Source organism: Mercurialis annua, linkage group LG3 (genome assembly GCF_937616625.2).
Source record: "Mercurialis annua linkage group LG3, ddMerAnnu1.2, whole genome shotgun sequence".
In the NCBI taxonomy this organism is placed as follows: domain Eukaryota; kingdom Viridiplantae; phylum Streptophyta; class Magnoliopsida; order Malpighiales; family Euphorbiaceae; genus Mercurialis; species Mercurialis annua.
Window position 1 is genome coordinate 44,332,467 of NC_065572.1, and position 25,687 is coordinate 44,358,153.

The following is a 25,687-nucleotide window of genomic DNA, read 5'->3' on the forward strand; positions in this document are numbered from 1 at the left end:
ATATAACCTAACTATCCTTAGATAATTAGAACGACGCGTTAAAGAGACTTGCGACGCGACATACTAATCTAGCGTCACGTTTCACGCACACTTTGCGTAATATAACCTAACCATGCCTAGGTAATCGGAAAGAGGCGATAAAGAGACTTGAGACGCGACATACTAATCTAGCGTAACTTTTCACGCACACTTTGCATAATATAACCTAACCATGCTTAGGTAATCGGAACAACGCGTTAAAGAGAATTGAGACGCGACATACTAATCTAGTGTAACTTTTCACGCAGACTTCGCGTAATATAACCTAACCATGCTTTGATAATCAGAACGACGCGTTAAATAGACTTAAGAAGCGACATACTAATCTAGCGTCACTTTTCACGTACACTTTCTGTAAAGTAACCTAACCATTCTTAGGTAATCGGTACAACGCGTTAAAGAGAATTGAGATGCGACATACTAATCTTGCGTCATTTTCCATGCACACTTTGCGTAATATAACCCAACCATGCTTCGGTAATCGGAACGACGCGTTAAATAGACTTGAGACGCGACATACTAATGTTTGTTACTTTTGACGCACACTTTTCGTGAAGTAACCTAACCATCCTTAGGTAATCGGTACAATGCGTGAAAGAGACTTGAGACGCGACATACTAATGTAGCGTCATTTTTCACGCACACTTTTCGTAAAATAACCTAACCATGCTTAGATAATCGGAACGACGCGTTAAAGAGACTTCAGAGGCGACATACTAATCTAGCGTCACTTTTCACGCAAACTTTGCTTACTATAACCTAACCATGCTTAGGAAATCGGAACGACGCATTATAGAGACATGAGTAGCGACATATTAATCTAGTATCACTTTTCACGCACACTTTGCGTAATATAACCTAACCATGCTTACATAATCGGAAAGACGCGTTAAAGAGACTTGAGACGCAACATACTAATCTAGCGTCCCTTTTCACGCACACTTCACGTAATATAAACTAACCATGCTTAGGTAATCGGAATACGCATTAAAGAGACTTGAGACGCGTCATACTAATTTAGCGTCACTTTTCACGCACACTTTGTGTAAATTAACCTAACCTTGCCTAGGTAATCGGAACGACGAGTTAAAAAGACTTGAGATGCTACATACTAAGACATTGTCACTTTTCAAGCACACTTTGCGTAATATATAATCTAACCATGCTTAGGTAATCAGAACGACGCGTTTGAGACACTTGTGATGCGACATAAGCACAGTAATCGAAACGACGCGTTAAAGAGACTTGAAACGAGCCATACTAATCTAGCGTCACTTATTACGCACGCTTTGCGTACTATCACCTAACCATGCTTAGGTAATCAGAACGACGCATCATAGAGACTTGAGTAGCGAAATATTAATCTAGCGTAACGTTTCACGCACACTTTGCGTAATATAACCTAACTATGCTTAGGTAATCGGAACGACGGGGTAATAAGCATGGTAATCAAAACGACGCGTTAAAGAGACTTGAGACGCAAGATACTAATATAGCGTTACTTTTCACACAGACATTGGCGTAATATAACCTAACCATAATTAGGTAAACGGAACGACGCATTAAAGAGCATTGAGATGCGACATACTAATCTAGCGTCACTTTTCACACACACCTTGCGTAACATAACCTAACCATATCAGAACGACACATTAAAGAGACTTGAGAAGCGATATACTAATCTACCGTCACTTTTCAGCACACTTTGCGTAATATAAGCTTTCCATGCTTAGGTAATTGGAACGAGGTGTTAAAGAGACTTGAGATGCGATATACTAATCTACCGTCACTTTTTTACGCACACTTTGCGTAATATAACGCAACCATGCTTAGGAAATCAGAACGACGTGTCAAAGAGACTTGACACGCGTCGTACTAATCTAGCGTCACTTTTCACGCACACTTTGCGTAATATAACCTAACCATGATTAGGAAATCGGAACGACGCGTTAGTGAGACTTGAGGTAGGATATACTGATCTAGCGTCACTTTTCATGCACACTTTGCGTAATATAACATAACCATGCTTAAGTAATCACAATGACGAGTTAAAGAGACTTGTGACGCGAGATAAGCATGGTAATCGAAACGACGCGTTAAAGGGACTTGAGAGGCGACATACTAATATAACGTCACTTTTCACGCATACTTTGCGTGATATAGCCTAACCATGCTTAGATAATCGGAACGATGCGTTAGAGAGAGACTTGTGACGCGACATAAGCATGGTAATCGAAACAACGCGTTAAAGAGACTTGAGACGCGACATACTAATCTAGCGTCACTTTTAACGGACTCTTTGCGTAGTATAACCTAACCATGCTTAAGTAATTGGAACGACGCATTAAAGAGCCTTGAGACGCGACATACTAATCTAACGCAACTTTTAACGCACAGCTTGCGTAATATAACCTGATGCTTAGGTAATCAGAACGACACGTTAAAGAGACTTGAGATGCGACATACTAATCTAACGTAACTTTTAGAGCACACTTTGCGTAATATAAACTAACCATGCTTAGGTATTCGGAACGACGCGTTAGAGAGACTTGAGGTAGGATATATTGATCTAACGTCACTTTTCACGCACACTTTGCGTAATATAACATAATCATCTTAGGAAATCAGAACACGTGTTAGAGAGACTTGACACGTGACATACTAGTTTAGCGTTGCTTTTCACGCACACTTTGCGTAATATAACCTAACCATGCTTGGGAAATCGGAACGATCGTTAGAGAGACTTGAGATACGATATACTAATCTAGCATCACTTTTGAAGAACACTCTATGTAATATCACCTAGCCATGCTTAGGTAATCACAACGACGCGCTAAAGAGACTTGTGACGCAAGATAAGAATGGTAATCGAAACGACGCGTTAAAGAGACTTGAGACGCGACATAAAAATCTAGCATCACTTTTCACGCACACTTTCTGTAAAATAATCTAACCATACTTAACTAATCAGAACGACGCGTTAAAGAGACCTGAGACGCGGCATACTGATCTAGCGTCACTTTTCACGCACACTTTGCGTAATAATAACATAACCATGCTTAGGTAATCGAAATGACGCGTTAGAGAGACTTATGGTGCGACATAAGCATGGTAATTGGAACGACGCGTTAAAGTGACTTGAGACGCGACATACTAATCTAGCGTCACTTTTCACACACACTTTGCGTAATATAAACTAACCATGCTTAGTCGGAACAACGCGTTAGATACAATTGAGACGCGATATACTAATCTAGCGTCACTTTTTAAGCAAACTTTGCGTACTATAACCTAACCATGGTTAGGTAATCGCAACGCCGCTTTAAATCGACTTGAGATGCGACATACTAATTAATTGTGACTTTTCACGCACACGTTGCGTAATATAACCTAACCATGCTTAGGAAATCGGAACGACGCGTTAAAGAGACTTGAGGTAGGATATACTAATCTCGCATCACTTTTCACGCACACTTTGCGTAATATAACCTAACCATGCTTAGGTAATCGTAACGACGCGTTAAAGAGACTTGTGACGCGAAATAAGCATGGTAATCGAAACGACGCGTTAAAAAGACTTGAGACCCGACATACTAATCTAGCGTTACTTTTCACGCACACTTTGCGTAAAATAACCTAACCATTCTTAGGTAATCGGAATGACGCGTTAAATAGACGTAAGATGCGACATACTATTGTCATTTTTCACGCACACTTTGCGTAATATAACCTAACCATGCTTAAGTAATCGAAACGACGCATTACACAGATTTGTGACGCGACATAAGCATGGTTGGAACGACGAATTAAAGTGACTCGAGACGCGCCATTCTAATCTAGCGTTACTTTTCACGCACATTTTGCGTAAAATAACCTAACCATGCTTAGGTAATCAGAAGCACGCGTTATAGAGAATTGAGACGCTACATACTAATCTAGCGTCTCTTTTCACGCACACTTTGCGTAATATAACCTAACTATGCTTAGGTAACTGGCGTCGTATACTAATCTAGCTTATCTAGCGTAACTATTCACGCACACTTTGCGTAATATAACCTAACCATTCTTAATTAATGGGAACGACGCGTTAAATAGAATTGATACTCGACATACTAATGTATTGTTACTTTTCACGCACACTTTCCGTAAAGTAACCTAACCATCCTTAGGTAATCGGTACAACGCGTTAAAGAGAATTGAGACACAATATACTAATCCAGCGTCACTTTCCACGAATACTTTGCGTAATATAACTAACCATGCTTAGGTAATCGGAACAACGCGTTAAATAGACATGAGACTCGACATACTAATATATTGTTACTTTTCACGCACAGTTTGCGTAATATATAACCTAACCATGCTTAGGTAATTGGAAAGACGCGTTAGAGAGAGACTTGTGACGCGACATAAGGATGGTAATCGAAACGACGCGTTAAAGAGACTTGAGAGGCGACATACTAATATAGCGTCACTTTTCACGCACACGTTGCGTAATATAACCTAACCATGCTTAGGTAATCGGAACGACGCGTTAAAGATCCTTGAGACGCGACATACTAATCTAGCGAATATAACCTATCCATGCTTAGGTAATCAGAACGACACGTTGAAGAGACTTGAGACGCGACATACTAATCTAACATAACTTTTCACGCACACTTTGCGGAATATAACCTAACCATGCTTAAGTAATCGGAACGACGTGTTAAAGAGACTTGAGAAACGTAATACTAATCTAGCGTCACTATTTACACACACTTTGCGTAATATAACCTAACCATGCTTGGGAAATCGAAACGGCGCGTTAAAGAGATTTGAGATGCGACATACTAATCTAAAGTCACTTTTAACGCACACTTTGTGTAAAATAACCAAATCATGCTTAGGTAATCGGAACGACGCGTTAAAGACACCTGAGACGCGGCATACTAATCTAGCGTCACTTTTCACGCACACTTTGCGTAAGAGTAACCTAACCATGCTTAGGTAATCGAAACGACGTGTTAGAGAGACTTGTAACCCGACATAAGCATGGTAATCGGAACGACACGTTAAAGTGACTTGAGACCCGACATACTAATCTAACGTCACTTTTCACGCACACTTTGCGTAATATAACCTAACCATGCTTAGTTAATTGGAACAACGCGTTAAATAGAATTGAGAGAGCGATATACTAATCTAGCGTCAGTTTTCAAGCAAGCTTTGCGTACTATAACCTAATCATGGTTAGGTAATCGCAACGTCGCTTTTAATCGACTTGAGACGCGACATAATAATTAATTGTGACTTTTAAGCACACTTTGCGTAATATAACCTAGCCATGCTTAGGAAATCGGAACGACGCGTTAGATAGACTTTAGGTAGGATATACTAATCTAGCGTCAATTTTCACTCACACTTGGCGTAATATAACCTAACCATTCTTAGGTAATCGCAACGACGCGTTAAAGAGACTTAGGACGCGGGATAAGCATGGTAATCGAAACGACACGTCAAAGACACTTGAGACGCGACATACTTATCTAGCGTCACTTTTCACGCACACTTTGCATAATATAACCTAACCATTCTTATGTAATCGGAACGACGTGTTAAATAGACATAAGACGCGACATACTAATGTCATTTTTCACGCATACTTTGCGTAATATAACCTAACCATACTTAGGTAATCGAAACGACGCATTACACAGACTTGTGACGCGACATAAGCATGGTAATTGTAACAACGAGTTAAAGTGACTTGAGACGCGACATACTATTCTAGCGTCAACGCACACTTTGGGTAAAATAACCTAACCATGCTTGGGTAATCGGAACCACGCATTAAATAGACGTAAGACGCGACATACTAATGTAGCGTCACTTTTCACGCACACTTTGAGTAAAATAACCTAATCATGCTTAAGTAATCGGAACAACGCGTTAAAGTGAATTGAGACGCGACATACTAATCTAGCGTCTCTTTTCACGCACACTTTGCGTAATATAAACCAACCATGCATAGGTAATCGGAACGACGCGTTAGAGAGACTTGTGACGCGACATAAGCATGGTAATCGAAACGACGCGTTAGAGAGACTTGAGACGCGCCATCCTAATCTAGCGTCACTTTTTACGCACACTTTGCGTAATATAACCTAACCATGCTTAGGTAATCAGAACGACGCGTTAAAGAGACTTGTGACTCAACATATCTAGCGTCACTTTTCACGCATACGTTGCGTAATATAACCTAATCATGCTTAGGTAATCGGAAGGATGCGTTAAACAGACTTGAGACGCGAAATACTAATCTATAGTCACTTTTCACGCACTCTTTGTGTAATATAACCTAACCATGCTTAGGTAATCGGAACGACGCGTTAAAGAGACTTGAGACACGGCATATTAATCTATTGTTACTTTTCACGCACACTTTGCGTACTATAACCTAGCCATGCTGAGGAAATCGGAACTGTTGGCGCAGCGGGAGGCGCGGGTCCGAATCGTATATTTCAATTCAAAATCGAAATTCCAACAATCCGGATCCTAAAGTTGATCATATCAACAAAAAATGGATCGTCGTATCATTTATTAATTAAAGCACGCATCTAGAAATCGTAAGAAGAATACCTATGTCGATTCTCCAACGATTCTTGTAGTCCCGAAAGTACGGCGACCTCAACCTCGTCCACACGAGTATGCGTCCGATTGAATCCTCGCCTTGAAGTAATCCTGCAAGAGTTCCTCTTGCCGAGCAGCCCTAAGCTCAAACTTTCGCCGCGATCACTACCTTGCTCGGATGTATGAAAAAACGTCGCCAAGTTTTTCCCGTGATTGATGAATACTTGAACTCCTTCAAGTGCTTTCTCTCTCTACAACTTTGTAGTGAGATGTGTGTTGTGTGTTTTGAAATGAGCAAGGACATGCTCTATTTATAGGCTAGAGCATGCCTTAAGAATGCAACACCTTGCATGCTAGGTGTCACACACCAAGCAAAGGTGTTGCCACCACATGACACCTTTCATGTGGTGACATCACATAGGTGACATCATATAGGTGATGTCATCATATGACATCACATATAAGCTTATTTCCTTATCTCATTACTTCACCATGACATCATCATTCCATTAGCTTATGATTAATGATTTAAGTATCATTAATTACACTAATTAATTACTTAAGCCATTTAATCATAAAACTTGGTTAAAATATAATTAGGTTCCTACTAATTTATAACTCTTATAAATTAGTCCCTAATTAACTTGGACATAGTACAATTAGGTTCCTACTAATTTATAACTCTTACAAATTAGTCCCTAATTTGTACTTGTTTTTCATCTTAGATTAATTTCCGAGATATGCTAGTATCTATATGAAATCGATCTTTTGTAAACTCAATCGGTTGCACACTCTATTGTGTGTGACTAACTAGGTTCACATCTATATGGCAACGAGAGTCATAAGAAACGCCTTTCTTATATTAAATAATTAAATCCCATTTAATTATTAATTCTCGTAGATCGAGAGTGACATCTAGCAACATATCACGACCCCCAAATAGAGATGAATGTTTCGATGCATTCTTTATGAACCATTGTTCATAATACCGTACACTCAAAATTCCCTTCATCTAAGATTCCAATCTCGACTAGTGTCACGGTTAAGTCAAACACTGTTTGTCTTGATCATATGACCTCATCTCTCAGTTCTAATTCTTGATAAATATGACTTCCACTAGAAACAACTTTCTATGTAAGTCATATACACCTGCGCAGGTTTTATCATCCATCAAGAACAATTTGAGATAGCATAGAATCTTGTCTCTGTTCATCCAGAGTGATGAATCCTTTCTAGGTTAAATCCCTATCTCCATATACAACTAACTAAAGCCAACACATCCCGCGGCTCTAGCTCATGAAAGATCTAGAGTTAAGGAGTATCAAACTCTAATCACCTATATACAAGATAGTGTCACCGCAAGTCAAAGGACATATGTACAATTATGAACTAGATGACATTAAATTGACTTTAATGAATTACCATGTATAAGTCATCTAGCGTCACTTGTTCGACTCACTCAACACCTTGAGTGTCCACATGTTTATTCTGATCCCCATCAAGTAGTATGAGACTCACTACTTCCTATAATTAGTAACTCTTTACTAATCAGGAGAATAAACAGAGGTGACGATCTTTTCGGGATAATGCGATGCCCTTATTCGTAGGACCCCATCGATCGTGAACGATTATTTAGATCACTTGTATAATAGAATCTGTCACTCATATTCTTACTACCTTAAGAATAGATTCTATCACAATGTGATAAGGACAATATGTATTAAATAAACACTTAGTCAATGAGACACTTAGTTCAAATAAAAACATATATATCATTGCCAATGGGATTTGTTTATACAAGAATAAATACAAAATGGCCCTAGGGCACAAACTACCAACAATCTCCCACTTGCACTAGTGCCATTGGCTACTATATCTAAGCCCCATCTTCTCAAGATGTAAATCTAATTGACTCTGGGTCATGGGCTTTGTCAGTGGGTCAGCCGTGTTTTCGGCTGATGCTATCTTTTGGAGAGACACATCTCCTTTTCCAACAATTTCTCGGATAATATGATATCGCCTTTCTATGTGTTTGGATTTTTGGTGAGACCGGGGTTCCTTTGCCTGGGCTATAGCACCATTGTTGTCGCAGAAAAGAGGAACCGCCGACTCAATGGTAGGAACCACACCAAGTTCAGAAACAAACTTCTTAATCCAAACAGCTTCCTTTGCAGCATCTGATGCCGCAATATACTCGGCTTCTGTAGTGGAATCTGCAGTGGTTTCTTGTTTGGAACTCTTCCAACTAACTGCTCCTCCATTACATGTGAATACGAATCCAGATATAGACTTACGATCGTCTATATCTGATTGAAAATCAGAATCTGTAAAGCCATCTATTTTAAGATCACTTCCTCCATATGTTAAGACCATATCTTTAGTTCTTCTCAAGTACTTAAAGATATTCTTAACTGTCATCCAGTGTTCTGAACCTGGATTGGATTGATATCTGCTAGTCAAACTAACTGCATAGGCAATATCTGGCCGCGTACACAACATAGCGTACATAAGACTACCAATTGCCGAAGCATATGGTATCTTTGCCATTTCAACTCTTTCTTCAGAAGTCTTTGGAGACGTTTCCTTCGAAAGGTGAATTCCATGCCTAACAGGAATCAATCCTCTCTTAGAATTTTCCATATTGAACTTTTTCAATATCTTTTCTAAGTAGAGCCTTTGGGAGAGACCAATCATTCTCTTAGATCTATCTCTATAGAGTCTAATACCGAGAATGTAAGTCGCTTCTCCGAGGTCTTTCATGGAAAAAGTTTTGGACAACCAAAGCTTTACAGAGGTTAACATACCGACATCATTTCCTATTAGTAAAATATCATCTACGTATAAGACTAGGAAAGTAATTGCACTCCCACTAACCTTCTTGTAAACACATGGTTCATCTTCGTTTTTGATAAACTCGTAACTCTTTACAGCTTCATCAAAACGACGATTCCAACTCCTCGAAGCTTGCTTCAATCCATATATGGATCGTTTTAGTTTACACACCTTGGAACCTTCTTCGGATTCAAAACCCTTAGGTTGTTCCATATAGATTTCCTCCTCAATATGTCCATTAAGGAATGCGGTCTTGACATCCATTTGCCAAACCTCATAATCTAAATGTGCAGCTATGGCAAGAAGAATCCGGATGGACTTAAGCATGGCTACCGGCGAGAAAGTCTCTTCATAATCGACTCCTTGCCTCTGGCGAAACCCTTTCGCAACAAGCCTAGCTTTAAAAGTTTCCACTTTTCCATCAGCACCAAGTTTACGCTTGAAGATCCATTTGTTCCCTATTGGTATAATCCCTTCGGGTGGATCAACTAGCTCCCATACTTGGTTACTGTACATGGAATCCATTTCGGATTTCATAGCTTCAAGCCATCTTGAAGAATCTATATCACATATAGCTTCCTCAAAAGTAGAGGGATCAACTATTTGATCATCTTCTTCATGAATGAAAAACTCTTGTATATCATGAAGAAAACCATATCTCACTGGTGGATGAGATACCCTACTTGATCTTCGAGGTGTTTCTGTAGATTTTACTAATTCTGGTTCACTATGGGTTTGATCAATCTCCATTGTATCATTTTGTTGGTCTTTAGATGATCCCTCATCTAATTCTATATTCCTTCCTTTGCCCCCTTCTTGAATAAACTCTTTTTCAAGAAATTGGGCATCCCGACTAACCTTAATGGTTTGTTCGGATGGAATATAGAAATAATATCCTAAACTGTCTTTAGGATAACCAACGAACCTTCCCATGATTGATCTCGATTCCAACTTGTCGGTTATCAACTTTTTAATATATGCCGAACATCCCCAAATCTTAATATGCTTAAGACTTGGTTCCTTACCATACCATATCGCATACGGTATTCTCGGAGTGGATTTAGTTGGAACTCGATTTAGAATATAATTTGCGCTAAGAAGTGCATGACCCCATAATGAAATGGGTAAATCAGTATAGCTCATCATTGATCGTACCATGTCTAACAATGTACGATTCCTCCGTTCTGATACACCATTCAATTGTGGTGTTCCCGGAGGAGTCAGTTGGGAAATAATACCGCATTCTTTTAAGAATGTACCAAATTCCGTACTCAAGTATTCACCTCCTCGATCAGATCGAAGGATTTTAATACTTTTTCCAATTTGGTTTTCTACTTCATTTTTGAAATCTTTGAATTTTTCAAAAGCTTCACTCTTGTTCTTCATAAGAACAACATATCCATACCGTGATAAATCATCGGTGAAGGTAATGAAGTATAAATAACCACCTCGTGCCATTTCTTTAAATGGTCCACATACATCACTATGTATGATCTCCAAAACATCTTTGGCTCTACCACTTTGTCCAACAAAGGGTGATCGGATCATCTTGCCTTTAAGACATGACTCACAAGTCGAAATTGATGCAGAATCAAGATTGCTCAATATTCCCATCTTATCCAACTTGTTAAGTCTATCTTCCGCAATATGTCCTAATCGTAAGTGCCAAAGTTGTTTCGAGGTTTGATTACTTACGGTATTTATTTCTATAACATTATTTGTATTACGAGCATCTTCATTTATACAATAAAGACCATTTTGTACATAACCATAACCAACGATTGCATTATTATAGATAATTTTACAAACATCCTTTGTAAATAGAAAATCATATCCTAATCTTGTCATACAAGAAATAGACATAATATTTCTATAAGCGTTTGGTAAGTACAAAACATGCTTATACAACAAAATAGAAGACGATCCTATAGCTTTAGCCGCAACACTTGCGTTATTTCCAAGCTTCAAGATCACTTCATCCTTGTCCAACTTCCTCTCATTTGCTAGATCCTGTAAGGATGAACAAATGTGAGAACTAGCTCCGGTATCTAATACCCAAGCTTTGGACGAGCTATTGTTATTGGAATTGAAAGAACAAGAAATAGACATTCCCTCACCGGGATTTTCATTCTTCTTGTTCTTGCCCTTAAATTCCTTATATTTGGGGCAATTTCGTTTCCAATGTCCCTCGCCCTCGCAAAAGAAACACTTTCCTTTGTTCTCCGAGGTGCGCTTCCTTTTTGCAACGGCCTTTTGGGCCTTCAAAACATTCTTCTTAGTTTTCTTCTTCTTATTCTTACTAGAAGAAGCAACCACAAGAGAAACTTCCTTTCCCTTAACATTGTTCTTTTGAGCGGTTATCAACATGCTTGATAACTCTGCAAGTGTACATTCTATCCGATTCATATAGTAATTCGTGATGAAATTACCATACGAATCCGGAAGGGATTGAAGGATCATATCCGTTTGGAGATTGAAGTCCATGATGAAATCTAGACCCTCTAGACGTTCGATACATCGAATCATCATGTTCACATGTTCTCCAACATCCTTTCCCTCGGAGAGCTTTGCTCGAAATAATTGCTTAGATATCTCATATCTAGCAGAACGACTTGATTCACCATACAACTCTTGTAAGTGAAACAATATTTCGCGGGCTCCCGGATATTTCTCGTGTTGCTTTTGCAACTCGTTATTCATAGATGCCAACATGTAGCACTTGGCTTGTTCGTCATCTAACTTCCACTTGCGCAATGCCTCATGTTCCTCAGGAGATGCCTCAATCGACAATGGTCCCGGAGCATTTGCCTCAAGAACATATGCTATGTGTTCACTTGCAAGAACTATTTTGAGATTTCTTAACCAATCAACAAAGTTAGGACCCACTAGTCGATTATTGTCGAGAATGCTACTTAATGGATTCGATTTCATCTTATCTTATCAACCTATGGATAGCAAAGATCTCTAATTAGTATTCGTGTTATTTTGTATATTTAACCATAATGATTTGGTCTTTATCAAAATGGCCTCCCACTATCTTTTTCGAATCCTACACTTCCAAAATAGGAAACGTGAATCTTTGTTGGAAAAGATTTCAAGTGGGTGATTGAATTCTTATATTCATTTATCTTTCCCTCAAGTACTTAATGCTATTCTTGGGATCAAAATGATATATAAGTGAACAATTACTTGTTCATCATATTTCATATGAGGTTCAATCATTTCCGGCTCCTAATGCTTTCACCCTCAAGTACTTAATGCTATTCTTAGGTTTCCACATTAGTTAAGTTTAACCCATTGAATCAACTAAGATGTATCGATTTGAATAATATACGACTCAGGTACGCCTAATTGCCTTTCTCGCCGTATATTATATCGACTACATCCGTAACATCTCATGCTTAACAATAAACTCAACAACATCTCTTGACGATATCATCTCACCCCTATGTATCCATAGCCGACAAGATGATAACTCAAAGCGTGTTAGTTTATTGCTCCAATGGAGAGCCATTGATAAACAATTTAATGATTAATCAATATAAACTTAATCTTTTAACTTTTAGGAAGATTTCTTAGGGTTTTAAGTTATTCAGGTCTCACTAAACACACAATACATTTTAGCATGCATCTCATACATATTAAAGCTAAAATTAATCATGCAATCACACATGTATGATCATGGACTTCCTAGGTCTCATTCTTTAGCCACAAAAGAATGAGCAAACTATTACATATCTCGGAAATGATTCTCTAATCATTCACTATGTAATATCTGCTTTCTTTAGGTATAGAGGAATCGTCCTAGAACCTCCGAAAGCCTCAACCGATCGCTGATCCTCGAAAAAAAAAATTTCTTTTTTATTTTACGTTTTTTTTTTTTTTTTTTTTCGAGTCGGAAACTTTTTCCCCGGGTTTAAAACCCCTTTTTCAGCATTTCGGTTTTTAGAGAAAAAAAAAATAATTTTTTTTTTCGGGCCGAAAACTTTTTCCCGGGTGTAAAATCCGTTTTTCAGCATTTTTGGTTTTTATAAAAAAAATATTATTTTTTTTTTCGGGTTTTTTTTTTTTTTTTTTTTTTCGGTTTTCGCTTTTTCCGCATATTCCGTTGATGACAACATAATGCACAAGCGAATCACGTATTGTGTTAAATGATCACATTAGAAAAATTCCCAGGATAGATTGGAGGGTCACGAGCGGACCACTTAAGTACCAATCTCCTAGACAGAATTTAATCAAATGTAATTAATATCACAATAGCATTTGTTCGTTTTTGGAAAAACAAAATCCCTCGGAATTATAAATTACATGCCCAATAATAATTCCTAAGTCCATGATTATTTATACATTTCAATCGTAAAGCGTTAATACTCGATGATACGGTGGCTCTGATACCACTGTTGGCGCAGCGGGAGGCGCGGGTCCGAATCGTATATTTCAATTCAAAATCGAAATTCCAACAATCCGGATCCTAAAGTTGATCATATCAACAACAAATGGATCGTCGTATCATTTATTAATTAAAGCACGCATCTAGAAATCGTAAGAAAAATACCTATGTCGATTCTCCAACGATTCTTGTAGTCCCGAAAGTACGGCGACCTCAAGCTCGTCCACACGAGTATGCGTCCGATTGAATCCTCGCCTTGAAGTAATCCTGCAAGAGTTCCTCTTGCCGAGCAGCCCTAAGCTCAAACTTTCGCCGCGATCACTACCTTACTCGGATGTATGAAAAAACGTCGCCAAGTTTTTCCCGTGATTGATGAATACTTGAACTCCTTCAAGTGCTTTCTCTCTCTACAACTTTGTAGTGAGATGTGTGTTGTGTGTTTTGAAATGAGCAAGGACATGCTCTATTTATAGGCTAGAGCATGCCTTAAGAATGCAACACCTTGCATGCTAGGTGTCACACACCAAGCAAAGGTGTTGCCACCACATGACACCTTTCATGTGGTGACATCACATAGGTGACATCATATAGGTGATGTCATCATATGACATCACATATAAGCTTATTTCCTTATCTCATTACTTCACCATGACATCATCATTCCATTAGCTTATGATTAATGATTTAAGTATCATTAATTACACTAATTAATTACTTAAGCCATTTAATCATAAAACTTGGTTAAAATATAATTAGGTTCCTACTAATTTATAACTCTTATAAATTAGTCCCTAATTAACTTGGACATAGTACAATTAGGTTCCTACTAATTTATAACTCTTACAAATTAGTCCCTAATTTGTACTTGTTTTTCATCTTAGATTAATTTCCGAGATATGCTAGTATCTATATGAAATCGATCTTTTGTAAACTCAATCGGTTGCACACTCTATTGTGTGTGACTAACTAGGTTCACATCTATATGGCAACGAGAGTCATAAGAAACGCCTTTCTTATATTAAATAATTAAATCCCATTTAATTATTAATTCTCGTAGATCGAGAGTGACGTCTAGCAACATATCACGACCCCCAAATAGAGATGAATGTTTCGATGCATTCTTTATGAACCATTGTTCATAATATCGTACACTCAAAATTCCCTTCATCTAAGATTCCAATCTCGACTAGTGTCACGGTTAAGTCAAACACTGTTTGTCTTGATCATATGACCTCATCTCTCAGTTCTAATTCTTGATAAATATGACTTCCACTAGAAACAACTTTCTATGTAAGTCATATACACCTGCGCAGGTTTTATCATCCATCAAGAACAATTTGAGATAGCATAGAATCTTGTCTCCGTTCATCCAGAGTGATGAATCCTTTCTAGGTTAAACCCCTATCTCCATATACAACTAACTAGAGCCAACACATCCTGCGGATCTAGCTCATGAAAGATCTAGAGTTAAGGAGTATCAAACTCTAATCACCTATATACAAGATAGTGTCACCGCAAGTCAAAGGACATATGTACAATTATGAACTAGATGACATTAAATTGACTTTAATGAATTACCATGTATAAGTCATCTAGCGTCACTTGTTCGACTCACTCAACACCTTGAGTGTCCACATGTTTATTCTGATCCCCATCAAGTAGCATGAGACTCACTACTTCCTATAATTAGTAACTCTTTACTAATCAGGAGAATAAACAGAGGTGACGATCTTTTCAGGATAATGCGATGCCCTTATTCGTAGGACCCCATCGATCGTGAACGATTATTTAGATCACTTGTATAATAGAATCTGTCACTCATATTCTTACTACCTTAAGAATAGATTCTATCACAATGTGATAAGGACAATATGTATTAAATAAACACTTAGTCAATGAGACACTTAGTTCAAATAAAAACATATATATCATTGCCAATGGGATTTGTTTATACAAGAATAAATACAAAATGGCCCTAGGGCACAAACTACCAACAGGAACAACGCGTTAGAGAGACTTGAGACGCGAGATACAAATCTAACGTCACTTTTCACGCAAACTTTGCATAATATAACTATGCTTAGTTAATCGGAACGACGCATTAAAGAGCCTTGAGACGAGACATACTAGTCTAGCGTCACTTTTCACGCACACCTTGCGTAATATAACCTAACCATGCTTAGGTAATCGGAACGACGCATTACAGAAAGAGACATGATATGCGACACACTAATCTACCGTTACTTTTCTCGCACACTTTGCGTAATATAACCTAACCATTCTTGGGTAATCTGAACGACGCGTTAAACAGACCTGAGACGCGACATACTAATCTAGCGTCACTTTTCACGCACTCTTTGGGTAATATAACATAACCATGCTTAGGTAATCAGAACGACGCGTTAGAGAGACTTGAGACGCGACATACTAATCTAGCATCACTTTTCACACACACTTTGCCTAAATAACCTAACCATGCTTAGGAAATCAGAACGACGCATTAGAGAGATTTAAGATGCGACATACTAATATAACGTAAATTTTCACGCACACTTTGCGTAATATAACCGAACCATGCTTAGGTAATCGGAATGACGCGTTAAAGAGACTTGTGACGCGAGATATAAGCATGGTAATCAAAACGACGCGTTAAAGAGTCTTGAGATGTAATATACTAATCTAGCCACACTTTTTATGAACACTTTGCGTAATATAACCTAACCATGCTTAGATAATTGGAACGACGTGTTAAAGAGACTTGAGACTGGACATACTAATCTAGCGTCACTTTTCACGCAAACTTTGCGTAATATAACCTAACCATGCTTAGGTAATAGGAACGATGCGCTAAAGAGACCTGAGATGCGACATACTAATCTATTAATCCTTTTCACGCACACTTTGCGTACTATTACCTAACCATGCTTAGGTAATAGGAACGACGCGCTAGAGAGACTTGTGACGCGACATAAGCATGGTAATCGAAACGACGCGTTAAAGACACTTGAGACGCGAAATTAATATAGCGTCACTTATAACGCGCAATTTGCGTAATATAACCTAACCATGCTTAGGTAATCGGAACGACGCGTTAAAGAGACTTGTGACGCGACATACTTATCTATTGTTACTTTTCACGCACACTTTGCGTATTATAACCTAACCATGCTTATGGTAATTGGAACGACGCGTTAGAGAGTCTTATGACTCAACATAAATATGGTAATCGAAACGACGCAATAAAGAGACTTGAGATGCGAGACAACAGGAACTCCTTTTTCTTGTGGAAATGGTTCAAGCATGAACTGTGTAGAAAATACCTGAGGAGTGACATCAGTATTTTTTGCAAAAGACGTCAGTACAGGATTGAACAAGTTGAGTAGATTCATGCATTATTTCATTGTTGGTAATCCACTTTTTGGGGAAAAGGTGTAGGAGTTCATTTCTAGTGATTTATTTGGGTATATGGACACAAGAAGGGATGTTTTGGGAATCTGTTTTTATCAAAAGGGCATCATTATGGTCTGTGGTAAAGTGAGGTTTAAAGCATGGTTTTGCAAACGATACACCATTTGATAGTGAAGAGTAGTTGCAATTGAATCAGCAACTTGTTGAGCTCCAGTAATTTTTATTTGCACCTTTAAAGTCGTAAGAGCCATCAGATCAGAGAGGGAAAGGTTGTAATTTGGGAAAAAGGTGAAAAACACTGAGCCTGCATTCAAGAAAGTTTCAACTGTACCAGTCACTGCATGTTGATACTGTAGATACCGAGAATCTAAGGATTGAGAAGAGGGGCTTTTGTATAAAATATGTTTTGATTTTATGGAAGATAGGTAAACTCATAAAGATAATCATTTTTATTTACGATAGTAAGAGCAGTATTAGAAGGTGTAGAACAACAACTTTTTTTGAGCATGATCGTAAGGTACTGGCCCAATTTTCACAAAGTAAAAACTAGTATATATATTTCTTTCTCGTCTCTGTTAGGCTCTGATACCATTTAGAGATACGACGATAAACCTTAACATATACATGTGTGACAAACCAGGATCACAGCCTCACCATGGGCATTTTATCAACCGGCATGTCCTCTCAGTATTAGTTAAGATTTATTGCATAATTCGAATGACGCATTAAAGAGCCTTGAGACGCGACATACTAATCTAGCGTCACTTTTCCCGTACAATTTGCGTAATATAATCTAACCATGCTTAGGTAAAAGGAACAACGTGTTAAATAGACTTGAGACGCGACATACTAATCAATTGTCATTTTTCACCACACTTTGCATAATATAACCTAACCATACTTCTTAGGTAATCGGAACGACGCGTTAGAAAGACTTCTGACTCGATATAAGCATGGTAATCGAAACGACGCGTTAAAGAGACTCGAGACGGGCCATACTAATCTAGCCTCACTTTTTACGCACACTTTGTGTAATATAACCTAACCACGCTTAAGTAATCGGAACGACGCGTCAAAGTGAATTTAGACGCGACATACAAATCTAGTGTCACTTTTCACGCACACGTTGCATAATATAACCTAGCCATGCTTAGATAATCAGAACGATGTTTTAAAGAGACTTGAGACACGACATACTAATCTAGCGTCACTTTTCACGCACGCTTTGTGTAATATAACCTAACCATGCTTAGATAATTAGAATAACGCGATAAAGAGAATTGAGGCGCGACATACTAATCTAGCGTTACATTTCAAACCTACTTTGCGTAGTATAACCTAACCACGGTTAGGTAATCGGAACGACGCGTTAGATAGACATAAGACGCGACATACTAATCAATTATCATTTTTCACGTACACTCTGCGTAATATAACCTAACCATGCTTAAGTAATTGGAACGACGCGTTAAATAGACTTAAGACGCGACATACTAATCTATTGTCATTTTTCACGCACACTTTGCCTAATATAATAACCTAACTATGCTTAGGTAATCGGAACGACGTGTTAGAGAGACTTGTGACGCGACATAAGCATGTTAATCGAAACGATGCGTTCAAGAGACTTGAGCTCGCAATATTAATCTAGCATCACTTTTTACGCACACTTTGCGTAATATAACATAACCATGTTTAGAAAATCGGAACGACGCGTATGGAGACTTGAGACGCGACATACTAATCTAGTGTCACTTTTCACGCACACTTTGTGTAATATAACCTAGCCATGCTTAGGAAATCGGTACGACGCGTTAGAGAGACTTGAGACGCGACGTACTAATACAACGTCACTTTTCACGCACACATTGCGTAATATAACCTAACCATGCTTAGGTAATCGGAACGACGCGTTAAAGAGACTTGTGACGCGAGATATGTATGGTAAGCGAAACGACGCATTAAAGAGACTTGAGACAAAACATACTAATCTAGCGTCACTTTTTACACACACTTTGCGTAATAGAACCTAACCATGCTTAGGTAATCGGAACAACGCTTTAAAGAGATTTCAGCCTGGACATACTAATCTAGCGTCACTTTTCACGCACACTTTGCGTAATATAACCTAACGATGCTTATGTAATAGAAACAATGCGTTAACGAGACTTGAGACGCGACATACTAATCAATTGATCCTTTTTACGCACACTTTGCGTACTATAGCCTAACCATGCTTAGGTAATCGGAACGACGCGTTAAAGAGCCTTCACACGCGACATACTAATCTAGCGTCACTTTTCACGCAAACTTCGCGTATTATAACCTAACCATGCTTAGGTAATCGGAACGACGCATTAAAGAGCCTTGAGACGCGACATACTAATCTAGCGTCACTTTTCACGCACACTTTGCGTAATATAACCTAACTATTCTCAAAATAATAGGCACGACGCGTTAAATAGACTTTAGACGCGACATACTAATCGAGTGTCAGTTTTAACGCACGCTTTGCATAATATACCCTAACCATGCTTATATAATTGGAACAACGCGATAAAGAGAATTGAGATAACGTACTAATCTAGCGTCACTTTTTACGCACAGTTTGCGTAATATAACCTAACCATGCTAAGGTAATCGGAACAACGCGTTAGATAGACTTAAGACGCGACATACTAATCTATTGTCATTTTTCACGTACACTAACTATGCTTAAGTAATTCGAACGATGCGTTAAATATTCTTGAGATACGACATACTAATCTATTGTCATTTTCAACGCACATTTTGTTTAATATAACCTAACCATGCTAAGGTTATCGGAACGACGTGTTCGAGAGACTTGTGACGCGACATAAGCATGGTAATCGAAACGATGCGTTAAAGAGACTTGAGACGCGCAATATTAATCTAGCGTCACTTTTTACGCTAGCGTTGCGTAATATAACATAACCATTGCTTAAGATATCGGAACGACGCGTTAGAGGGACTTGAGACGCCACATACTAATCTAGTGTCACTTTTCACGGACACTTTGTGTAATATAACCTAACCATGCTTAAGAAATCGGAAGAACGCGTTAAAGAGACTTGAGATGCGACATGCTAATCTAAAGTCACTTTTCACGCACACTTTGCGTAAGATAACCTAACCATGCATAGGTAATCGGAACGACACGTTAAAGAGACTTGTGACGCGAGATAAGAATCGTAATGGAAACGACGCGTTGAAGAGAATTGAGACGAAACAAACTAAACTAGCCTCTCTTTTTACGCACACTTTGAGTAATATAACCTAACCATGCTTAGGTAATCGAAACGACGCGTTAAAGAGACTTGAGACTGGACATACTAATCTAGCGTCACTTTTCACGCACACTTTGCGTAATATAACCTAACCATACTTAGGGAATCGGAACGACGCGATAAAGAGACTTGAGACGCGAAATACTAACCTGCGCACCAGCTTAAAAAAGCCCTTTCCCTTTTCTCTAATAATAAGGTAATATTGCTCCTTTTCACGCACTCATTGCGTAATATAACCTAACCATGCTTAGGTAACCGGAACGACGCGTTAAAGAGACTTGTGACGCGAGATAAGTATAGTAATCGAAACTACGCGTTAAAGAGACTTGAGACGAAACAAACTAATCTAGCGTCACTTTTTACACACACTTTGCGTAATATAACCTAACCATGCTTAGGTAATCGGAACGACGCGTTAAAGAATATTGAGATTGGACATCCTAATCTAGCGTCACTTTTCACGCACACTTTGCGTCATATAACCTAACCATACTTAGGTAATCGGAACGACGCGTTAAAGAGACTTGAGACGCGACATACTAAACTATTGCTCCTTTCCATGCACACTTTGCGTACTATTAACCTAACCATGCATAGGTAATCGAAACGACGCGTTAAAGAGACTTGTGACGCGACATAAACATGGTAATTGAAATGACGCGTTAAAGAGAGACTTCAGACGCGCAATATTAATTTAGCGTCACTTTTTACGCACGCGTTGCGTAATATAGCATAACCATGCTTAGGAAATCGGAACGACGCGTTAGAGAGACTTGAGACGCAACATACTAATTTGTGTCACTTTTCACGCACACTTTACATATTATAACCTAACCATGCTTAGGAAATCGGAACGGCGCGTTAGAGAGAATTGAGAAGCGACATACTAATCTAACCTCACTTTTCACGCACACTTTGCGTAATATAACCTAATCATGCTTAGGTAATCGGAACGACGCGTTAAAGAGACTTGTGACGCGAGATAAGTTTGGTGATCGAAACAACGCGTTAAAGAGACTTGATACAAAACATACTAATCTAGTGTCACTTTTTACGCACACTTTGCGTAATATAACGTAATCATGCTTAGGTAATCGGAACGACGCGTTAAAGAGATTAGAGACTGGACATACTAATCTAGCGTCACTTTTCAAGCACACTTTGCGTAATATAACCTAACCATTCTTAGGCAATAGGAACAACGCGTTAACGAGACTTGAGATGCGACATACTTATATATTGATCCTTTTTACGCACACTTTGCGTACTATAACCTAACCATGCTTAGATAATCGGAACGACGCGTTAGAGAGACTTGTGACGCGACATAAGCATGGTAATCGGAACGACATGTTAAAGAGCCTTGAGACGCGACATGCTAATCTAGCGTCACTTTTCACACACACCTTGAGTAATATAACCTAACCATGCTTAAGTAATAGGAATGACACGTTAAAGAGACTTGAGACTCGATATAATTTATCCTTTTTACGCACACTTTGCGTACTATAACCGTGCTTAGGTAATCAGAATGACGCGTTAAAGAGCCTTGACACGCGACATACTAATCTAGCGTCACTTTCAACGCAAACTTTCCGTATTATAACCTAACTATGCTTAGGTAATCGGAATGACGCATTAAAGAGCCTTGAAACGCGACGTACTAATCTAGCGTCACTTTTCACGCACACCTTGCGTAATATAACCTAACAATGCTTAGGTATAAGGAACGACGCGTTAAATAGACTTTTGACGCGACATACTAATCTAGTGTCACTTTTCACGCACGCTTTGCCTAATATAACATCTAACCATGCTTAGATAGTCGGAATAACGCGATAAAGAGAATTGAGACGCGACATACTAATCTAGCGTCACTTTCCACACAAATTATGCGTAATATAACCTAACCATGCTTAAGTAATTGGAACGACGCGTTAAATAGTCTTGAGATGCTACATTCTAATCTATTGTCATTTTCTACGCACACTTTGCGTAATATAACCTAACCATGCTTAGGTAATCAAAACGACACGTTCGAGAGACTTGTGACGCGACATAAGAATGGTAATCGAAACGACGCGTTAAAGAGACTTGAGACGTGCAATATTAATCTAGCGTCACTTTTTACGCACGCTTTGCGTAATATAACATACCCATGCTTAGGAAATGGGAACGACGCGTTAGAGAGACTTGAGACGCGACATACTAATCTAGTGTCACTTTTCACGCACACTTTACGTATTATAACATAACCATGCTTAGGAAATCGAAACGACGCGTTAGAGAGAATTGAGACGCGACATACTAATCTAACCTCACTTTTCACGCACACTTTGCGTAATATAACCTAACCATGCTTAGGTAATCGGAACGACGCGTTAAAGAGACTTGTGACGCGAGATAAGTATGGTGATTGAAACGACGCGTTAAAGAGACTTGATACGAAACATACTAATCTAGTGTCACTTTTTACGCACACTTTGCGTAATATAACCTAACCATGCTTAGGTAATCGGAACGACGCGTGAAAGAGATTGGAGACTTGACATACTAATCTAGCGTCACTTTTCAAGCACACTTTGCGTAATATAACCTAACCATTCTTTGGTAATAGGAACGACGCGTGAAAGAGACTTGAGACGCGACATACTTATCTTTTCATCCTTTTTACGCACACTTTGCGTACTATAACCTAACCATGCTTAGGTAATCGGAACGACGTGTCAGAGAGACTTGTTACGCGACATAAGCATGGTAATCGAAACGACGAGTTACAGAGACTTGAGAAGCGACATACTAATCTAGCGTCACTTTTCACGCAAACTTTGCGTAGTATAACCTAATCATACTTAGGTAATCGGGACGACGCATTAAAGAGCCTTGAGATGCGACTTGCTAATCTAGCGTCCCCTTTCACGCACACCTTGCGTAATATAACCTAACCATGCTTTGGTAATAAGAACGACGTGTTAAAGAGACTTGAGATACGATATACTAATCTATTGATCCTTTTTACGCAAACTTTGCGTACTATATCCTAACCCTGCTTAGCTAATCAGAACGACGCGTTAAAGATCCTTGACACGCGACATACTATCACTTTCCACGATAACTTTGCGTAGTACTTATTAAAGAGCCTTGAGACGCGACATACTAATCTATCGTCACTTTTCACGCACACCTTGCGTAATATAACCTAGCCATGCTTAGGTATTAGGAACGACGCGTTAAATAGACTTTAGACGCGACATACTAATCTAGTGTCACTTTTCACGCATGCTTTGCATAATATAACCTCTAACCATGCTTAGATAATCGGAATAACGCGATAAAGAGAATTGAAACGCGACAGACTAATCCAGCGTCACTTCCCACGCACACTATGTGTAGTATAACCTAACCATGCTAAGGTAATCGGAACAACGCGTTAGACGCGACATACTGATCTATTGTCATTTTTCACGTACACTCTGCGTAATATAACCTAACCATGCTTATGTAATCGGAACGACGCGTTAAATAGACTTGAGAAGCTACATACTAATCCATTGTCATTTTCTACGCACACTTTGCGTAATATAACCTAACCATGCTTAGGTAATCAGAACGATATATTCGAGAGACTTGTGACGCGGCATAAGCATGGTAATTGAAACGACGTGCAATATTAATCTATCGTCACTTTTTTACGCACGTGTTGCGTAATATAACATAAATATGCTTAGGAAATTGGAACGACGTGTTAGTGAGACTTGAGACACGACATACTAATCTAGTGTCACTTTTCACGCACGCTTTGCGTAATATAACCTAACCATGCTTAGGAAATTGGAACGACGCGTTAGAGAGACTTGAGACGCGACATACTAATATAGCGTCACTATTCACGCACTCTTTGCGTAATATAACCTAACCATGCTTAGGTAATCGGAACGACGCGTTAAAGAGACTTGTGACAGGAGATAAGTATAATAATCGAAACTACGCGTTAAAGATACTTGAGACGAAACAAACTAATCTAGCGTCACTTTTTACGCACACTTTGCGTCATATAACTTAACCATGCTTAGGTAATCGGAACGACGCGTTAAAGAGACTTGATACTGGACATACTAATCTAGCGTCACTTTTCACGCACACTTTGCTAAAATAACCTAACCATTGTTAGGAAATTGAACAACGCGTTAGAGAGACTTGAGACGAGACATACAATTTAATGTTTCTTTTCACGCACTGTTTGCGTAATATAACCTAACCATGCCTAGGTAATCGGAACGACGCGTTAAAGAGACTTGTGACGCGAGATAAGTATGGTAATTGGAACGACGCGTTAAAGAGACTTGTGACGAGAGATAAGTATGGTAATCGTAACGACACGTTAAAGAGACTTGTGACGCGAGATAAGTATGGTAATCGAAACGACTTTTAAAAGAGACTTGACACGAAACAAACTAATCTAGCGTCACTTTTTTTAGCACACTTTGCGTAATATAACCTAACCATGCTTAGGTAATCGGAACGACGCGTTAAAGAGACTTGAGACTGGACATACTAATCTAGCGTAACTTTTCACGCACACTTTGAATAATCTAACCTAACCATGCTTAGGTAATCGGAACAGCGCGTGAAAGAGAATTGAGACGCGACATACTAATCTAGCGTAACTTTTCACGCACAATTCGCGTAATATAACCTAACCATGCTTTGATAATCAGAACGACGCGTTAAATAGACTTAAGACGCGACATACTAATCTAGCGTCACTTTTCACGTACACTTTATGTAAAGTCACCTAACCATCTTTAGGTAATCGGTACAACACGTTAAAGAGAATTGAGATGCGACATACTAATCTAGCGTCGCTTTCCATGCACACTTTGCATAATATAAACTAACCATGCTTAGGTAATCGGAATGACGCGTTAAATAAACTTGAGATGGGCCATACTGTTACGGATGGGCTAGGACTTCAAAAGCTTGAAGATGCTAATTTTGATGGGCTTGATGAAGAGGGCAGAATGCATATCCAAGATCCGTTGAGTTTATCCCAAAGACCAATTACAAGGTCACGGGCCAAGAAGCTTCAAGAGACCTT

General features: G+C 38.8%; 1 protein-coding gene across 1 annotated transcript; it reads right to left on the bottom strand.

Annotated features, from left to right (window-relative positions):
• Nucleotides 1-8,492: 8,492 nt before the first annotated feature.
• LOC126671523 (secreted RxLR effector protein 161-like) lies at nt 8,493-9,210 on the bottom strand. The gene has a single exon (XM_050365295.2). The coding sequence runs from the start codon at nt 9,196-9,198 to the stop codon at nt 8,506-8,508; it is 693 nt and encodes a 230-aa protein (XP_050221252.1). The 5' UTR covers nt 9,199-9,210; the 3' UTR covers nt 8,493-8,505.
• Between the last annotated feature and the right edge of the window lie 16,477 nt (nt 9,211-25,687).

Excerpts from the sequence above, each read along its gene's own strand:
- LOC126671523 (XM_050365295.2), bottom strand. The coding sequence starts at position 9,198 with ATGGCAAAGATACCATATGCTTCGGCAATTGGTAGTCTTATGTACGCT.